The following is a 19,649-nucleotide window of genomic DNA, read 5'->3' on the forward strand; positions in this document are numbered from 1 at the left end:
TCTCCCATCATCTGTCTGTCTCTATCTCTGTGTCTTTCAAAAACATTAAAATATTTTAATTTAAATCCTTTTATATAAATTCATGTTTTGTTTTAGAGAATTTTCTGATAATATTGAAAAGTAGCGGCTACAAGTCTTGGAGAAAGACATCTGAGTATTTGATTTTGTGTTGACTCCACATTCACCTTTGTGAGCTCTCTGGCATTCTACCTGCTTTGGTTTTACCAGTAAAACACAAAGAGAAAGAAGAATTGACCATTCTGGATTCTCCTGGAGCTTTAAAAACTTATATTTTACTACATAAGGAGCTGGCAAACTATTACTAATTGGTTCCTGGACATGATAAAAAACCCTGTGTCCTGGTTTGGGAGAGGGTTAGCTACTCTCCACTGATTTAAAATGTTCAGTTCTATTGTGCCATTATTATGTTTTTAGCTTCCGGGCATTGCACCCTACATCATGGTTTAGAAAATATGATCAGAAGCTAGAGAAGGCAGAGCTTTGGCATCAGGGGAGCCCGTTCACATTCTGTTCTCTGTTCTATGTGAATGGTACTTTCTGGTATTCTGGAACCTATTGATACTTGTCTTACAACGAATACTTAGAAACACAAGATAAAGTAGAGTCCACATGCTTTCCTAAACAAGACTGTAGCTGACCTCAAGTAAGGAGCCAGGGAAAAGAGGGCCCTGGAGTCCAGAACACCAAGCATATTCTGAAGCTGTTCTTGCCCTGGGTTGGGGGAGGAGGTGGCACTTTCAACCATCACCTAACTCAGGCTTCAATTTCTCTCAGCACAGGAACAAGAGATGAAGACTGACCATCTTGAGAGGCAGTGGGCTTGGACCTATCAGCCCCTCACACAGCCAGAACATTTGAAGGGCATTAGAGAAAAAGAGATCTTAAGAAAAACAAAAAACAAACAAACGCACTGGCAAGAAAGTTCGTCTATCTCAGGGGCTAGTAAATGGAAATCGCACCTGAGAATCTGCAACCCCATGTGTATGGGGTTTGAATTTATACTTTCTCCAGATTAGGTCTCAGCAAGTGATACCCTGGAATCACCCATCAAGCAAACACATGAAACTCATCTAGAGGCATACAAACTCAGTGCAGGCCACCTAGAATTCCCATAAAGAAAGCGCCTCTAAAACTATGCTTGCCAACCAAATTGTCAATAAATGAAAAATGACAAAAACTACAATTTTCAAAGCAGGCAAATCTTTCCAATAGTGACTTTGCTCAGACCTGTGTATTCAAGAAAAACAAAGCTGATCACAGCCTCTTTCCACAGAGAGCCTCACGGCTGAGTATTAAACCAATCAGACTCCGAGAGGATTACGCAGTCTCAATAGGGTCTTGCATTGTTAACTTCCATTCTAAAATTACTCTATGACACAATCTTTCCCAACAGTGTTATAACATCCAAGTGCCTGGATTGTGGCGTTGTGGCCCGGTTGGGTTAAGCTGCCACTTGAGATGCCTGTATCCCATATGGAGTGACTGAATCGTATTTACTCTGTTTCTGATCCAGCTCCCTGCTAATGGCCTGGGAAGCACAGATGATGACTTAATATTTGAGTTCCTGCTGTCTGAATGGAGTTCCTGGCTCCTGGCTCAGCTCTGGTTGTTGTTGCCATTTGGGGAAGTGAACCAGCAGATGAAAGATATGTCATTATCTCAAATAAATAAATATTTTTTTGAAAAAAAGAACCCAAGAGAGCTCAAGCTACTTGGGAGTAGTTCATTTGACATTCATTTGGTCAACTCCTCCCAAGCAAGGCTGGTTTCCAACACACTCAGTTTTGTCCTTTCTCTTTTTTCCTGTTTGCATTTTCTGTCTTTTAGAAATTTTCTTCTTCTTCTTTTTAAAGATTTATTTATTTATTTGAAAGAGTTAGAGAGAGAGGAAGAGACAGAGAGAGACATCTATCCACTGGTTCACTCCCTAAATGGCTGCAGTGGCCAGGACTGCACCAGAATTAAAATAATTTACTGTTCCTCCTAGGACTGTCTTCATATTCTGCCCAACACAGGATGCATTCCTGCCAACACTATGCATAGTTATGACCAAATACCATAGCAATGGTGTCAACACCAACAGTCTCTGGATTGTTAGTAGGAAAGAGGATCTGACCACAGGCTGGTAGAATGGCCAATAAGTCGTGTCAGAGTCCAATAATGTCCTAAAGACTGAGGTCTCCATCCTTTCATGCTGACCAGAACACTAACAATGATTATTTGCATAATAATGTCATATTATCATGTATTAATTGCTTTCATATATATGATTTGATTGTTATTTTTGTTTTTAAATGCCTTTTTGAAAAAGATTTATTTATTTATTTGAAAGGCAGAGTTACAGAGAAGCAGAGGCAGAGAGAGAGAGAGAAAGAGAAAGAGAGAGAGAGAGGTCTTCTATCCACTGGTTCATTCTTCAAATGGCCACAATGGCTGGAGCTGAGCCCATTGGAAGCCAGAAGCTTGAAGCTTCTTCTTGGTCTCCCATGTAGGCACAGGGGGCCAAGGACTTGGGCCATCTTCCACTGCTTTCCCAGGCCGAGAGCTGGATCAGAAGTGGAGCAGCTGAGACTTGAACCGGCACCCATATGGGATGCCAACAGCAACAATGGGATGCTGGCACTGCAGGCATTGGCTTGACCTGTTATGCCACAGCACTGGCCCCTTCATTGTTATTTTCATAGGCATCCTCTAAAGTAGAGAATATTATTTTCCTTTTTAAAAAAGAGAAAGGAGGGGGTGGCCATATTTTAAATTTATGTTATAGTCAAAGGCTTAATGAACCACTAAAAAAAGAATTCAACAAGTAACAAGCCCATAGTTCAGCAGGAATGTAGGCAAGAGCTATAAGCCATAATCAAATGAAAAGATGGAGGGCTGGTGCTGTGGCATGGTAGGTTAAGCCTTTGCCTACGGTGTTAGCATCCCATATGAGTGCTGGTTCATGTCCCAGCTGCTCTTCTTCTGATCCAACTCCCTGCTAATGGCCTGGGAAAGCAGCAGCAGATGGGCTAAGTGCTTGGGCCCCTGCACTCATGTGGGAGACCCAGAAGAAGCTCCTGGCACCTGGTTTCTGATAGGCCCACCTCTGGCTGTTGCAGGGCCATTTAGGGAGTGAACCAGCAGATGCAAGACCTCTCTCTCTGTAACCCTGCCTCTCAAATAAATAAATAGAGAGAGAGAGAGAGGGAGGGGGAGAGAGAAAGAGATTGAGAGAGAGGAGACCCTGAGACTTCTGAGACAATGTGGTAAGTCCAGGGCACGTTGGTAACATCTGGAAACAAATTCTTCCCTCATCCAATCTGAGATTCTTTTCACTGTCCTGAACTACCTTTCCAAAGCACCGAGCACATTAAGCCTTAGCAAGGCCAGCATTCCCCAGGCCTGGTCCTGCCTACACTGGCAACCACAGAGGAGCTTACCTGCCTTTCACCAGCCTTAGGACAGAGCGGTTGTTGACTTGATTATCACTTTGGTGCCTTTTCTAAAATCATGCAAGAAAATGTTTAGGAAAGAAACATATAGCAAACTGCATTAGAAAGCTAATGTTGAAATTAGAAGGTTAAAACTGAAATATTACAGTGTAGTTCCCCTTCTCTGCCACCCTGAAGTCTTTCCACCCCTAAAATCAGTCTGGGGCTGACGGTCTCCAGGACGCTGGGGAGCGAAAAAGAACCAGGGAAAAGAAAGAGACCAAATCTGGGTTCTCAACTATCAAAAGCTGAAGCGCAGTAGGATGAGAGAACCAAGTCGAGAGCTGCAGAGGACAGAACACAGAGTGAAGGGCAGCATTCAGTTCCTACGTCGGCAGGTGCCAAGAACGCTGAGTACTCTCACCCCTACCGCTGGTCGCTGGGCAACTTGCAGGGGGGAAAGAGGCCAGTATTCGAAGACCGAACGGAAAGGGAACAAATGCAGAGTATGTATGTCGCGAGGTCAGGATTCACATGCATTTCTGTGAGAGATTTTTCTCCCTGGGAAAAGGGCAGATCTGGGAAGGAAGCAGAGAGAACTCTGATTTGTTCCTCTTTAAAAATCTGAATATTTACCCTGAAGTGATGAGTTCTAAACCAGTTCTGTTCTCACTGAAGGGGTTGGGGGAGGGCAGGGGGAGATACATATGTGTGGCTACAAACTGGAGTGAATTCAGATACAGAATAATAAAGTTCCATTTTTGCACATCTAAGTTGTGCATCACAGGTGCTAGGCCTGGGTTTAAAGCGTCACAGAGTTAAGGATTTAGAGGAGCACATGCTTTGGTATTTTGGTCTACAAATCTCTCCTGGCAACATCAGTAGGGCTCTCTTAGGGAAAATGCAAAGGTTTCCTGAGTCTCACTGGTATTCAGGACGATAAGTTCAGGTATGATCAGGTGTGTTATTCAGGTATAATCCTATGCATGGTACTGGGTCTGCACCTTCAATGTCTATGCTGGCCTGTTGGAAGAAGCAGAGGGGAAGCCACACAACACTCACCATGAGCCACTTTCTCTTTCCAAGGCCAGGAAAGGTATTGGCCTCTGCTTGTGTTTCTAAAATCAGAGGGTTCCTAGCTGTGCATGCATACCTCATAGAACTGAAAGTTGGAAAGAGAAATTGGGACATGCAGAGAGAAGAAAGGATATGCAGAGAGAAGAGAAGAGGAAGAACAGGAGAAAGAGGGAGCAGGGGACAAAGGAATGAAGGGGAAAGAAACATAAATGGGAGAGAGTGGAACAGAGGAAGAAGGAAGAGAAAGCTAAGAGGACAGTGGAGGAAAAGGGGGCTATGGTAGGAGAGAGGGGAGGAGGCCTGGAAGAGGGGCAAAAAGTGGTGGCTGTGGGCAGGGGAAGGCCTCACACCCTCCCTTTCTGGTCATGCACAGAGCACCAAGGGAAATACACTTTCCCCTAGGGTAGACAAGAAAACTAGGAAGAGAAATCTCTTTCCATTCAGTGCTTCTTCTTAGCACTACATAGTTCTGGGAAGTGCTCCAGGCCCCACAGCCTGACTCGGTACAGGGAGGAAAGCCCAGGAAGCCACTTCACCATGTCGTCGATGGCATCTTTCACGCCTGTTATGGACAGCACCACCACGAGGGGTATCACAGTTGTGTACCATGGCAAGGAAGAGATCTGGGGAATCAGCTGTGAGAGAAGGGAGAGAATCTTGGGTTAGAAAGTTTAAAGGATAGTATATTTCCCCCACACCTCCAGTCCTGCCACCATCTTCACCTCCATGGGTTCATAATAAATCCAACTATCCCAGCTGCTTTCCATTGCCGTAGCCTTTATATAATTCCCAAAATACAAGTAAGCATTTCCCAGGGGAAGATAAAAGAAGAAAAGGCCATCTGTCCTGAACTCCACCATCTCTGTAAACAGTCATTTCTCCCGTGATGATGATTTGAGGGCGGTAAGAGTGGATGTGGGAAAACCACACCCTCTCCCACACCCCTGCAGCACCTGCTGAGATGATCTGTGACTCTGTTTGGGGAGCTGCCCTGCCCTGCTGGCACACTTACACTCTAAGACACTCCCCTTCCTCAGCACTCCTGCACGCCAACTTCCTGTCAAGGAGGCTGGGACAAGGAGGAGGAGCAAGATGGCAGCTGGGGTTGGGATAAAGAGACTGTGGCCTCCTGGGGTCAAGCTGAGCCATGATAAGGAGCTCCTGTTCCTGGGAGCCGGTGTCCCTGTCTCTTTCCTGTTGTAGAGGCTGGGTTCACACCGCTTAATCCTGCTCACAGTGCTCTAGGGGACTGGTCTGGGACTCCAGCCTTCCATCTGCCTGTTGTCTTAAGACAGAAGGCAGTTTAGGGAGGAGAAGGGCTGAGAATACAACTTGACCCCAGAGAGGCTGATAAAACACTCTGTGGATAAGGCTCCCTAAGGCAATACCTGTAGGAATAGCAAAATGAGGAAATATGCATTTGCAAGTCTCTGGAACTGTTCAAATAGGTTCAGGGGCAGGAAGTTAAAAGCATTATATTTTGAGGTCTTGATGGTATTATTCTGTGAGCAAAAACAAAAAAAAAAACAAGTACAGTTAGAGGAACAACAGACAACTCAAAATTGGGTTGATAGATAGCTGCCCCTCACTTCCCAAGGTTAACAAAAAAGACCTAGACCCCTCCATGAGTGGGAAAAAAGGGTCCCCATGAGAGGGAGGGAGGAAAGAAGTGTCCAAGTTCCTACTTTTCCTTGAGGCCCAGTGAGGCCTAGAGAATTCAAAAATGGCAAGGCTGCTCTCCATGGGACTTCTTTGGGGGAAGAATCTATGAAGGGACTTAGAAACATTTGTGGAAAAACGGAATTAAAAGATAAGTTTAAGCCGGCGCCGCGGCTCACTAGGCTAATCCTCCGCCTTGCGGCGCCGGCACACCGGGTTCTAGTCCCGGTCGGGGCACCGATCCTGTCCTGGTTGCCCCTCTTCCAGGCCAGCTCTCTGCTGTGGCCAGGGAGTGCAGTGGAGGATGGCCCAAGTGCTTGGGCCCTGCACCCCATGGGAGACCAGGATAAGTACCTGGCTCCTGCCATCGGATCAACGCGGTGTGCCGGCCGCAGCGCGCTACCGCGGCAGCCATTGGAGGGTGAACCAACGGCAAAAGGAAGACCTTTCTCTCTGTCTCTCTCTCTCTCACTGTCCACTCTGCCTGTCAAAAATTAAAAAAAAAAAAAAAAAAGATAAGTTTATTCTGGTACAAAAGAATTCAGAAATCCATGCTTTTTTATTGTATACATTTTCCATGAACTTTTTGTAAACTTCTTATAGACATGTATTTCAAAATTTTTTGTACCAAAAAATTTATATATTAATTGCATTTTTTACAAATATTTTGAGGTGCCCTCAGATCTCTGGCCCCTCAGAGGTTTTTGTTCATGGGTGTTACTGATGACAATGATGATAATCAAATCAACAACAAAAGCTTACACCTATTGAGTGCTGACCGTGTGTGTGGCACTGTTCTAAGAAGAATTTTGCATATAGCAACTCATTTAATCCTCAAAATAACCAATGAAGTACATACTAGGTGATCATTTTTGAGGGTGAAGAGATCGAGGTATTGAGGTTATCTGTCTAAGCCCTCACAGTTGCTGGCAGAGTTAGGATTGTACTATATCCTTTGAGCCTTATTCTGCCTGTGCATCCATCCAAATGCTTTCAATTCTTATATATCAGAAATCCTTCAGTTTCATCTTAGTCTCTGGCCCCTAAGGTCCTCCTCAACCCTAAGGAGTAAGCAAGGCTGTCATTTGTATTAGCTCGACTCCAGAACTCTCTAATGAAAGTTTTCTTAGCCTGGAAGATTCAATTTCCTGTGCCTTTATGTGCTGCTTTCAATGTTGAAAGATGTCAGATGCCAAAAGCGAAGCATTTTCTTTCAAACTGAACGTTCCTACTCTGGTTGCAGTCAGCAGTGGAGAATCACTTGACCTCTAACTGCACTAAGCGGGTCTGAATAATTGCAGCCAATATCTAAATTATTATTTTATGAGTGAAGATGGAAACTTGTCTACTTCTTCATTCCTGACCTCCAGATGTTGACAGGATCATCTTATGTCTACCTTTGAGTTAACTGTTTTTCCTAAAATGTCAAAGTTGGAATACAAGAGCTCATGAAAAGCAGGAGAATAAGACCAATAACTCCCAGAGGACAGAGTTTTTTCCCCACCTCCTTCATCTATAAGACGGAAAGAAAATAAAGCCACCTGCAGGTCTGGAGTAGAATTATTGCTCAAGCATGAAGAATCTTGCTTGGCCTTGCCTTGCAAGGGCATCAAAGTTCTTCTCTTGGAGAATTAAAGCCATTTGTCTGGGGTTAAACATGAATCTCGGCTCAGGAAGTCAGATAAACTAACCAGTCAAGCCCTGCCCAAGGACTATTTCCCTAGGCAAGAGAAGCTGGTCAAATAGCTTAGAGAAGGGCCAACGCTGCAGGGCCGGCGCAGTGGGTTAATGCCCTGGCCTGAAGCACCAGCATCCCATATGGGTGCTGGTCCGAGACCCAGCTGCTCCACTTCCGATCCAGCTCTCTGCTATGGCCCAAGTCCTTGGGCCCCTGCACCCACGTGGGAGACCCGGAAGAAGCTCCTGGCTCCTGGCTTCGGATCAGCGCAGCTCCGGCCGTTGCAGCCACCTGGGGAGTGAACCATCGGATGGAAAATTCTCTCTCTCTCTCTCTCTCTCTCTCTCTCTCTCTCTCTCTGCCTCTCCTCTCTGTGTAACTCTGACTTTCAAATAAATAAATAAATCTTAAAAAAAAATAGCTTAGAGAGACCCAATCTAAAATTAAGACTTCCTTGTTGTTTCTCAACAATTTCCCAATTACAAATCAATCAAGCATTATAGCATTTCTCAAGCCTTGCTCTATTCAGAGCCCTATATTGAGCTAGTGGAGTTAGAAAAAGAATTAAAATGTAAACTGGGGAAGTCCATAAGTCTGTCTTTTTTTTTTTTTTTTTTTTTTTTTTTACAGACAGAGTGGATAGTGAGAGAGAGAGAGAGAGAGAGAAAGGTCTTCCTTTTTGCCATTGGTTCACCCTCCAATGGCCGCTGCGGCCAGCGCATCTCGCTGATCCGAAGCCAGGAGCCAGGTGCTTTTCCTGGTCTCCCATGCGGGTGCAGGGCCCAAGGACTTGGGCCATCCTCCACTGCCTTCCCAGGCCATAGCAGAGAGCTGGCCTGGAAGAGGGGCAACCGGGATAGAATCCGGTGCCCCGACCGGGACTAGAACCTGGTGTGCCGGCGCCGCAAGGCGGAGGATTAGCCTGTTAAGCCACGGTGCCGGCCCATAAGTCTGTCTTGAATGGAGCTGGAATGAAATGATTTCTAAGGGCCCTTTTGAAGGTATATTATTCTACTGTAGAAACAGTTTTCCTGACCATAAGATACTCTGAATTTCTTTTTTTTTTTTTTAAATATTGATTTATTTGAAAGGCAGAGCAACAGAGAGAGGAGTGATAGAGATAGAGATAATCTTTCATCTGCTGGTCCACTCCCCAAATGGCCACAATAGTCAGGGCTGGCCCAGGCTGAAGCTAGGAGCCAGGAACTCCATCCTGGTCTCCCACATAGCTGGCAAGGGCCCAAGCACTTGGGCCATCCTCTGCTGCTTTCCCAGGCACATGAGCATGGAGCTGGATCAGAAGTGGTGCAGCTGGGATTGAACCAGCTTTTTCACATGGGATGCCAGTGTCCCAAGCAGTGGATTAACTCTTTGCACCACAATGCTAATCCTCATACTCCGAATTTCTTAATTTCCACATTCCGATGGCTCGGATACTTGGACCCAATGACATTTTTTTTTTTTTTTTGGGACAGGCAGAGTGGACAGTGAGAGAGAGAGAGAGAGAGAGAGAGAGAGAGAAAGGTCTTCCTTTTGCCGTTGGTTCACCCTCCAATGGCTGCCGCGGCTGGCGCGTTGTGGCTGGAGTACTGCGCTGATCCGATGGCAGGAGCCAGGTGCTTCTCCTGGTCTCCCATGGGGTTCAGGGCCCAAGAACTTGGGCCATCCTCCACTGCACTCCCTGGCCACAGCAGAGAGCTGGCCTGGAAGAGGGGCAACTGGGACAGAATCCGGTGCCCCGACGGGGACTAGAACCCGGTGTGCCAGCGCTGCAAGGCAGAGGATTAGCCTAGTGAGCCGCGGCACCGGCTCCCCAATGACCTTTTGAGAAGTGGCCTTACTAAAGCAGCTGGCTTTCACTATTTGGATTTTCTGTTTGATTCTATAGCCAATTAATGAATTTTAAGTTTCAACTCATTTGCATAGCATTTGTTTAGCACAGACAAAAGCTGTGCTGATTCTGACTCAAGATAGAAGTACCAGTATTTCTTTATTAACTTGGCAACTAGAGTGTTCTACTCTTAAATGTCAAGCTAAAAGCAGTATGTCAAGAATGCAGAACATCTCCTTGACTTTGATTCCTTAGTGTTAGTTCTTTCGGCAAGGATGCTGACATTTAAACATGATAGAGGTGGTAGATTTTGATTTGGGTATTTATGTATTTCTTTGGGCAGTGATACCTGACAGAGGCTAAACAAGGGAACAGAACAGAAGACCAAGGATATGCAGAGGACGAACCAAAACTAGGGTTTGGGAAGACGAACAGGAGCCACAGTAGAAGAAATCAGAAAAACAGGAAAATGAGCAACGAGCAGGGAGAGGGAAATAAAGTGGCTGTTAAATACATAAGAATCAGTCAAACCTGCTTAGTCATTCAATACTCAGCATATATTTACTGCATGCCAGGTATGTGCCAGACAATGTGGCAGGAGCTGTGACTACAGAGAGGAATGAGAAGGTGCCCTTTTCCCAAGAGATTAACAGTTTCTTGGAGAAAGAGAACTAATGTTTTCACAACCACTTACTACCCTGGTTATCATGTAACTGAACATTATGATGTCTATTTTATAGACAAAAGAGCTGAAGATTAGATAAGTTAAAATGATGGTTTTTAATGGTAAAATAATTAAAAAGACTAAATTTATAAGCAACTTAAATAAGCTATGCTAAATCCACAGAGGAAATACTATACAGCTGAAAAAGGAAATGCTATTATGAAATTACGATTATAAAATATTTCATAATTATGAAAACATATCCAGGATATATTTTTAAGACTAAGAGTAAAATGGTACTTCCAAATAGTTTGCTGAAAATAGAATGAAAAGGTAAGTTTATTTCAGCGTAAAAATTTTTGAAGTCCATGCATAGTTTTTTCAGAACACTCATTTTTCAAGAACTTTTTGAAGTAAGCTCATGGTATAAAAAAGTGGGAAAATAAGAATATATATTTATTGGGGCCAGCACTGTGGCTTAGTGGGTAAAGCCGCCACATGCAGTGCCAGCATCCCATATGGGCGCTGGTTCAAGTCCCAGCTGCTCCACTTCTGATCCAGCTCTCTGCCAAGGCCTGAGAAATCAGTGGAAGATGGCCTGAGTCCTTGGGCCCCTGAACCCACATGGGAGACCTCGAGGAAGCTCCTGGCTCCTGGCTGTGGATTGGCACAGCTCCGGCCATTGCGGTCACTTGGGGAGTGGACTAGCAGATGGAAGACCTCTCTCTCTACCTCTGCCTCTCTGTAACTCTGCCTTTTAGACAAATAAATAAATAAATCTTTAAATATAAATATATATCTTTTTATGAGTTACTTATTCACAAGTAAAAATGAACAATCCAATAGGAACTCAGTAGAAGTCATTAACAGGAAATTTCCATAAAAGAAATAAACAGTTAATCAACATGAAAAGATTATCAATCTCATTAAAAAATAAAGAGATATAGACAATAAAATGTAATTTTTCATCTAAAAGCCTGATAAGGATCAAAAAGATTGAGGTTAATAACCAGCTTGGCAGGAAATGTGGAGATATGGGCAACCTCAACTCTGGGTAGAAATATAAATGGGTATCGTCTTTTTACTGAGCAATTTGGCAATAGGTATCATAATTTTTAATGTGTTTTCCTTTTGGCTCAGCCAACCCACTTCTAGAAAACTCATTAGATAAGTGCACACAAATGGACTAAACTACATGTAAGAGTATAATAGTATTCCTTCACGACCATTTATTCATAGCAAAACACTGAAACGATTTTAATCATTCATCAAGAGGAAGCTGGTTAAATAAATTAAGGGTAATCAATATAATGGAAAACAATGATGCTGTTAAATGAATGAGATAGATCTACATGTATTGTCACAGATGCCAAAATGAAATAAGAAAATTGTGGCACTATGCTTCCATTTTCTCTAGAAAAAGCTACAGAAATTCTTTTGTATGAGTTATATATAAGCTTCACATCCCTGAGCTTAGCTCACTGGATTAATTTTGGTTTCAGATCCCTCACTGCACTAGTCATCATAAGGAGCTTGGAAGAAAGTAGAATTTCTGCTGTCAAACCCAGCACTATAATGAATTTCTTGCTCCTCAAACAAAGGGGAATATTAACAGAGAGCACTAAGCCCCATCTGAAACAGCCATGATACTCACCGGATACTCAAAAACCACACTGACTTCTTGGTTGGCTTGCAGGTGTCTCTCTTCTTTCGGGAAAAAAAAAAAAAAAAAAAAGGAGAGAAAAGATGGGAAAGGTGATCCTCTGGAATCAGCTGGGATGTCGATCCTTGTGAAGACTTCCCTTGATATGCGCTTTCCTGCTAAGGATATCAGTTAAACAGCAGGATTTTAATCTCTTTAGTCAAAGAATCAAGAAATCTAATAAAAATGGACGTCCTCGGGTTTTCAAGCTTGATGGAGGCAGCAGGATCAGTAACTCCGAGTCCCCTACCACTGATGTTTCTAGAACTTCCCAGATGATGTCGCCACAGACGGCAGGGTGGCCTGCACCAGCTTTATTGCCCCACACAGAAGCAGCCTTCCCTCTCCAGTCCAGCACCTGATCTGAAGAAAGCGAGGCTCTTTTCCAAGCCAGCTTTTCCTAAACCTGTTCAGCTACATTTAAGTGAATAAATCATGACTGAGCATCTACTGCACAGAAGCCAGTGTGCTGGAGGCTGAGGGGAAACAGGGACAAAATGACCATGGCACGGAGTCCCTGACTTCAAGCAGTTTTAGTGTGGTAGGAGTGAGCCCGATAACATCAAACAAATGCAGGACACATCGCAGGCAGGACAAAGGCATCACATCAAACACAGAGGTGTTACAAATGATTAAAAATAGTGAGCCTCTTCATCTTATGAAAAAATGTAACCCATATACAGTCATCTCCCCTGGTATCCATGCAGGATTGGTTCTAGGATCCCCTGAACCAGATGTCAAAATCCATGATTGCTCAAGCCCCTTATTTTCATAAAACCTTTGCAATCTTTCTGTATACTTTAAACCATCTCTAGGCTACATATAATAATACCTAATACAGTTCCCACGCTATATAAATACTTGTTATACTATAATGTTTAGGGAACAATGACAAGAAAAAAAAAGATCTGTGTATGTTCAGTATAGATTCATTTCTTTTTTCAAATATTTCAGATCCTGGTTGGTTGACTCCACAGGTATGGAATTTACACCTGTGGAGGGTCAACTGCATATATTGAACCAGTAGATCTTGCTGAGGTGGCATTTGACACAACAATTAAGACGCCCCTTGGGATACCAACATCCCATACCAGAGTCCCTAGGTTCAAATCCTGGCTCTGCTTCCTATCCAGCTTCCTGTTGATGTGCATCCTATGAGGCAGCAGATGATGGCTCCAATAGCTGAGTTCTTGTCACCCTGGGTGAGAGCCACGTTGAGTTCTGAGCTCCTAGCCTCAGCCTGGCTCGGCCTCAGCTCTCATGGGCAGTTGCAGAGTGAAGCAGCAGGCAGGAAGTGTCTGTCTCTTTGCATTTCAAATGGATAAAAATTCAAAAGAAATACATCTTCCTGTCCTGAATGAACATTCCTGTAATGTCTTCATTCCTTCCTTAGTTCAACAAGGGTCAGGCCCTGTGGGTTACCAGGTGAGGAAAACATTATCCCCGGCCACTGGACTCCTACTCGGTTGGGGAAACAACCCTAAAAGCAACTTTCATTCTAGCATAGGGCAGAGATATAGGTGAGCTTAGCGTGTTAGAGACGTACAGAGAGGGCATGGAAGTCAGGCAGAGCAGGCCACGGACGTACTCCTGGGGGAGAAGATGCCTGGGTTAATTGGACAATACAGAGTAATACAGAGTAAGTGCTTCTCATTCTCTTAAGCCGGGATATTACACTCAGTGACCTGGAATTTAGCCTAAAGATTTAGTTTTCTTTTTTCTTTTTTTAAAGATAGAGTTACAGAGAGAGAGAGAGAGAGAGAGAGAGAGAGAGAATCTTCCATCTGCTGGTTCATTCTCCAGATGGCCGCAATGGCTGGAGCTGCACTGATCTGAAGCCAGGAGCTAGGAGCGTTTTCCGGGCCTCCCATGTGGGTGCAGGGGCCCAAGCACTTGGGCCATCTTCTACTGCTTTCCCAGGCCATAGCAGAGAGCTAGACTGGAAGAGGAGCAGCCGAGACTAGAACCGGCACCCATGTGGGACGCTGGTGCTTCAGGCCAGGGCTTTAACCCACTGCGCCACAGTGCTGGCCCCTATCCTAAAGATTTAGCCTAAACACTGCCGCTAAGTCTTCTATCCTCAATGCTTCTAGTAATTTCTAAGCTGTGTCTCCATGGTATTTATCCCTTCAGTGTGCTCTAGCATACACTGCCTCTGAAGCTCCTTTGCCCTGTGAAGTCCTCCTTGGCTAAGGATTCCTAAGATGCTCCCTTCTTTGAACTTCAGTGATTCCGCCCTAGGCTACAAGGTCACTACTCTCACCTTGAACTCTCTCAATTTACTCCTCTAACAGGAGTCACTGCAGAACTCCGGGTCCTAGAATCTCACCTTGCAATTGCTCAATTTTTCTTTAAGATATAATTCACATAACATAAATTTACCTCCTGAAAGTGTACAATTGAGTGATTTCTAGTATTTTCACAAGGTTGTACAACCATCACAACTAATTCCACAACACATTCATCAACCCCAAAAGATGTCCTATACCTCTGCCCTCTCCTTAGCCTCCATCAAACACTAATCTGCTTTCTGTCCCTGTGAATTTGCTTATTCTGAATATTTCACATAAATAGAGGCATATAACATAGTCTTTTGCAAATGACTTTTTTCACTTATCATAGTGTTTCCAAAGTTCTTTTCTGTTCTAGCATGCAATAGTGTTTCATTCCTTCTTATGGCTGAAAAATACTCCACTTTTGGATATACCATATTTTATTTATCTATCCATCTGTTATGGGTATTGTAAAGAATGTCATTAGTAATATTTAGGGGGCAGGCGCTGGTCTAAAGGTTAGGATGCTGGTTGGGATACTTGCATCACGTGTCAGAGTGCCCATGTTCAAGTCCTGGTTCTGCTCCTGCTTCCTCTTCCTGCTAGTGTGCACTCCGGGGGGGCAGCAGGTGATGGCTCAAGTAGTTGGGTTCCCGTCGCCCATGTGGGAGGCCTGGATTGAATTCCTGGCTCCTGGCTTTAGACAGGGCTCCGGTACTTGAGAAATGAACTAGTGGGTGGGAGTTCTCTCTTCATGTCTGTCTCCACCTCTTAAATAAATAAACATTAAATAGACATTTGTGTACAGGTTTTTGTGACCATATTCATTTCTCTTGGGGATAAATCTAGGAGTAGAACTAATGGGTCAAATTATAACTATATATTTAACTTTTTGAGGAACTGCCAAATGGTTTTACACAGCAGCTGTATTATTTTACATTTCCGCTCACCCTCCCCAACATTTGCCATTGCCTGTGTTTTTTATGTTAGCCATCTTAGACCTGCGAAGTAGGATCTCATTGTGGTTTTGACTTGCATTTCCCTAGTAACTAATAATGATGTTGAGCATGCTTTTGTGTGCTTAATGGCTATTTGTCTTCTTTGGATAAATATCTACTTAGATTCTTTGCCTATTTTTGGCTTTTTTAAAAAATTATTTATTTGAGAGGCAGAGTTATAGAGAGAGGGAGAGAGGTTTTCCATCCACTGGTTCACTCCCCAAATGGCCAGGATGGCCAGAGCTGGGCTGATCTGAAGCCAGGAGCTTCTTCTGGGTCTCCAACGTGGGTGCAGGGGTCCAAGTATTTGGGCCATTCTACTGCTTTCCCAGGCCATTAGCAGAGGTATGAGAAGTGGGGCAGGCGGGACGTGAAATGGCACCCATATGGGATGCTGGCACTGTGGGCAGAGGTTTAACCTACTACACCACAGTGCCAGCCCTGGCTTGTTTGTTTTTAAGCTTTTTATTTCAGAATGGTTCTGACTATGCAAAACAAAAATTTTGAGATACTGCAGAGTCCCATATACCCCCACACAACTTCCCCATCATTAGCATCTTACATTAGTACATTTGTCACATTCTATAAACCATACCTAGATTCCTGAATTAGTAACATCTCATATTAATATGATAAATCTGTCACAATGAATGAATCACACCCAGCTTTCCATAATTTTTTTAATACAAACTCTATCTCTTTGTCCATTTCTAACTGGATTATCTTTTTATCATTAGGTGTTTTTTTTTTTTTTTTGACAGGCAGAGTGGACAGTAGAGGGAGACAGAGAGAAAGGTCTTCCTTTTTGCCATTGGTTCACCCTCCAATGGCCGCTGCGGTAGGCGCACTGCGGCTGGCGCACCGCGCTGATCTGATGGCAGGAGCCAGGTGCTTCTCCTGGTCTCCCATGGGGTGCAGGGCCCAAGAACTTGGGCCATCCTCCACTGCCCTCCCAGGCCACAGCAGAGAGCTGGCCTGGAAGGGGGCAACCAGGACAGGATCGGTGCCCCGACTGGGACTAGAACCCGGTGTGCCGGCGCCGCAAGGTGGAGGATTAGCCTACTGAGCCGCGGCACCAGCCTTATCATTAGGTTTTAAGAGTTCTTTTTTTGTAAAATAAAGATTTATTTATTTGAAAGTCAGAGTTACACAGAGAGAGAAGGAGAGCAGAGAGAGAGAGAGAGAGAGAGAGAGAGGGGTCTTCCACCTGATGGTCCACTCCCCAACTGGCCGCAATGGCAGGAGCTGTGCCGATCTGAAGCCAGGAGCTTCTTTCAGATCTTCCCATGAGGATGCAAGGGGCCAAGGACTTGGGCCATCTTCTAATGCTTTCCCAGGCCACAGCAGAGAGCTGGATCGGAAGTGGAGCAGCCGGGACTAGAACTGGTGCCCATATGGGGTGCTGGCACTGCAGCGGCAGCTTCACCTGCTACACCACAGCACCAGCCCCGATAATGCAGTTTTTATAAATTATTCTGTTACCTGGTACATATGCTGAGCAATACTTGCATACCAGGGATAAATCCCACTTACTCATGGTGAATAATCCTTTTTAGATGCTGCTGAATTATATTTGCTAATGTTTTCTTGAGGATTTTGGCATCTATGTTCATCAAGGATATTAGTCTGTAATATTCTTGTCTGGCCTTGGTGAGTTTGGAAACAATCTTTCTTCGATTTTAGTAAGTTTAAGAAGGACTGATGTTAATTCTTTCTTTCTTTAATTTTTTGACAGGCAGAGTTAGATAGTGAGAGAGAGAGAGACAGAGAGAAAGGTCTTCCTTCCGTTGGTTCACCCCCCAAATGGCCGCTACGGCCAGTGCACTGCGCCAATCCAAAGCCAGGAGCCAGGTGCTTCCTCCTGGTCTCCCATGCGGGTGCAGGGCCCAAGCAATTGGGCCATCCTCCACTGCCCTCCCGGGCCACAGCAGAGAGCTGGCCTGGAAGAGGAGCAGCCGGGACAGAATCCGGCACCCTGACCAGGACTAGAACCCGGGGTGCTGGTGCTGCAGGCGGAGGATTAGCCTAGTGAGCCGCAGCGCTGGCCTGATGTTAATTCTTTAAATGTTTGATATAGTTCACATTGACACCATCTGGTCAATCTTGTCATAGGCTTTGCTTTGTTGGGAGGTTTTGGATTATTAATTCTATTTACTCATAATTGATCTGTTCAAATTTTCCATTTTTTGCTCTTCAGTCTTGGTAGGTTACACATTTCTTTCAGTTATTCAATTTTTTGGTATGTAATTATTAATGATAACCCCTATGATCCTTTTTCTGTGGCATTGGTTGTAAAGTTTCCTCTTTTCATTTCTGATTTTATTTAGAGTCTTTTTTCTGAAGTCTATATAAAGGTTTGCCAATTGTCTTTAGCTTTTCAGAAAACCCAATCTTAGTTTCAATTTTTCTTCATTTTCTATTGTTCACTTAGTCTCCATTTCATTTATTTCTGCTCTAATCTTTATTAATGTCCCTCTCTTGGTAACTTTGGGCTTAGTTTGTTCTTTTTCTAGTTCCTTGAGGCTTAAAGTTAGGTTGTTAGAGATTTTTCTTTTTTTCCTGATATAGGCATTTATTGCTATAAATCACCTTCTTGGAACTGTTTTTTGTTGCAGCCCATTATTTTGGTTATGTTGTGTTTCCATTTTCATTTGTATCAAGATATTTTTTACTCCTTTTTGAATTCTATTTTGATCACTTGAGTGCTGCAGAATGTTGTTTAATTTGCACATACTTGTGAATTCTCCAATATTCCCTGTTATTAATTTCTATTTTCAAACCATTGTGGTCAAAAAAGATACTTGATATGATTTCAATCTTATTAAAATTATTAAGACTTGTTTTACCATGGAAGGCATTTGGCACAGTGGTTAAGCCACCACCTGGGATTCACCATTCCATATTTTTTCTTAAAAAGATTTATGTATTTATTTGAAAGGCAGAGCCACAGAGAGGCAGAGGCAGAGGCAGAGGGAGAGGGAGAGAGAGAGAGAGAATCCATCTGCTGGTCACTCCCCAGAGAACCACAATGGCCTGTGCTGGGCCAATCTGAAACCAGAAGCCAGAAGCCAGGAGCTTCTTCTGGGTCTCCCAGTGAGTGCACTTTGACCATTCTCTGCTGCTTTTCCCAGGCCATTAGCAGGAAGCTGGTTGGAAGTAGAGCCAGTTTTGTTACATGACTTAAGATTTATTCTGTAGAAAAGATTCTGTAGAAAAAGAAACAGGGTGTGTATTCTGCTTCTGCAACTTTCTACGTATATCTGCAAGGTCCATTCAGTATATTGCGCTATTGAACTCCACTGTTTGTTCATTGATCTTCTTTCTGGATAGCCTATCTATCATTCAAAGTGTAGTATTGGAGTCATCTACTACTATTGTATTGCTGTCTATTTATACCATTAGTTCTGCTATTATTTGCTTTATATAGTTAGGTGCTCCCATATTGATGCATTTATATTTTCAATTATTAGTCCTCTTGAAGAATTGTGTCCTTCATCATTATAAAATGACATCCTTTGTCTCTTGTGACAATTTTTGGCCAACATCTATTTTGTCTGATATAAGTATAGTCCACCCTCGCTCTCTTTCTGTTACCATCTGCATAGACTATCTTTCTCCATTGCTTCCTTTTCAGTCTATATGTGTTCTTTCTTTTTTTCATTTATTTTACAGATAGACAGTGAGAGAGAGACAGAGAGAAAGGTCTTCCTTCCGTTGGTTCACCCCCCAAATGGCCGCTATGGCCAGCGCTGCACCGATCCGAAGCCAGGAGCCAGGTGCTTCCTCCTGGTCTCCCATGTGGGTCGGGAGCACTTGGGCCATCCTCCACTGCCTTCCTGGGCCACAGCAGAGAGCCGGACTGAAGAGGAGCAACCAGGACTAGAACCTGGCACCCTTATGGGATGCTGGCACCAGAGGAGGATTAACCAAGTGAGCCATGGTGCTGGCCCGATCTATATGTGTTCTTAAAGCTAAAGTGAATCTCTTGTACGTAGCACATTGTTGTATTTTCTCGTTTTTTTTTTTTTTTTTTTTGACGGGCAGAGTGGACAGTGAGAGAGAGACAGAGAGAAAGGTCTTCCTTTGCCATTGGTTCACCCCAATGGCCGCTGGGGCCAGTGTGCTGATCTGAAGGCAGGTGCTAGGTGCTTCTCCTGGTCTCCCATGCGGGTGCAGGGCCCAAGGACTTGGGCCATCCTCCACTGCCCTCCCAGGCCACAGCAGAGAGCTGGAATGGAAGAGGAGCAACCGGGACAGAATCTGGCGCACTGACTGGGACTAGAACCCCGGGTGCCGGCGCCACAGGCGGAGGATTAGCCTAGTGAGCTGCAGT

The 19,649-nt window shown here is 44.1% G+C and overlaps 1 protein-coding gene across 1 annotated transcript in view; it reads right to left on the reverse strand.

Moving 5' to 3' along the window:
- Positions 1 to 19,649, reverse strand: part of LOC133770964 (phospholipid-transporting ATPase FetA-like) — a 101,045-nt gene that overhangs the window by 43,754 nt on the left and 37,642 nt on the right. The window contains 4 exon segments of the mRNA XM_062206738.1: positions 3,444 to 3,505; positions 5,048 to 5,146; positions 5,900 to 6,013; positions 11,998 to 12,050. Of these exon segments, the coding sequence (XP_062062722.1) occupies positions 3,444 to 3,505; positions 5,048 to 5,146; positions 5,900 to 6,013; positions 11,998 to 12,050 (328 nt within the window).

This window comes from Lepus europaeus, chromosome 12, assembly GCF_033115175.1.
Source record: "Lepus europaeus isolate LE1 chromosome 12, mLepTim1.pri, whole genome shotgun sequence".
Lineage (NCBI taxonomy): Eukaryota > Metazoa > Chordata > Mammalia > Lagomorpha > Leporidae > Lepus > Lepus europaeus.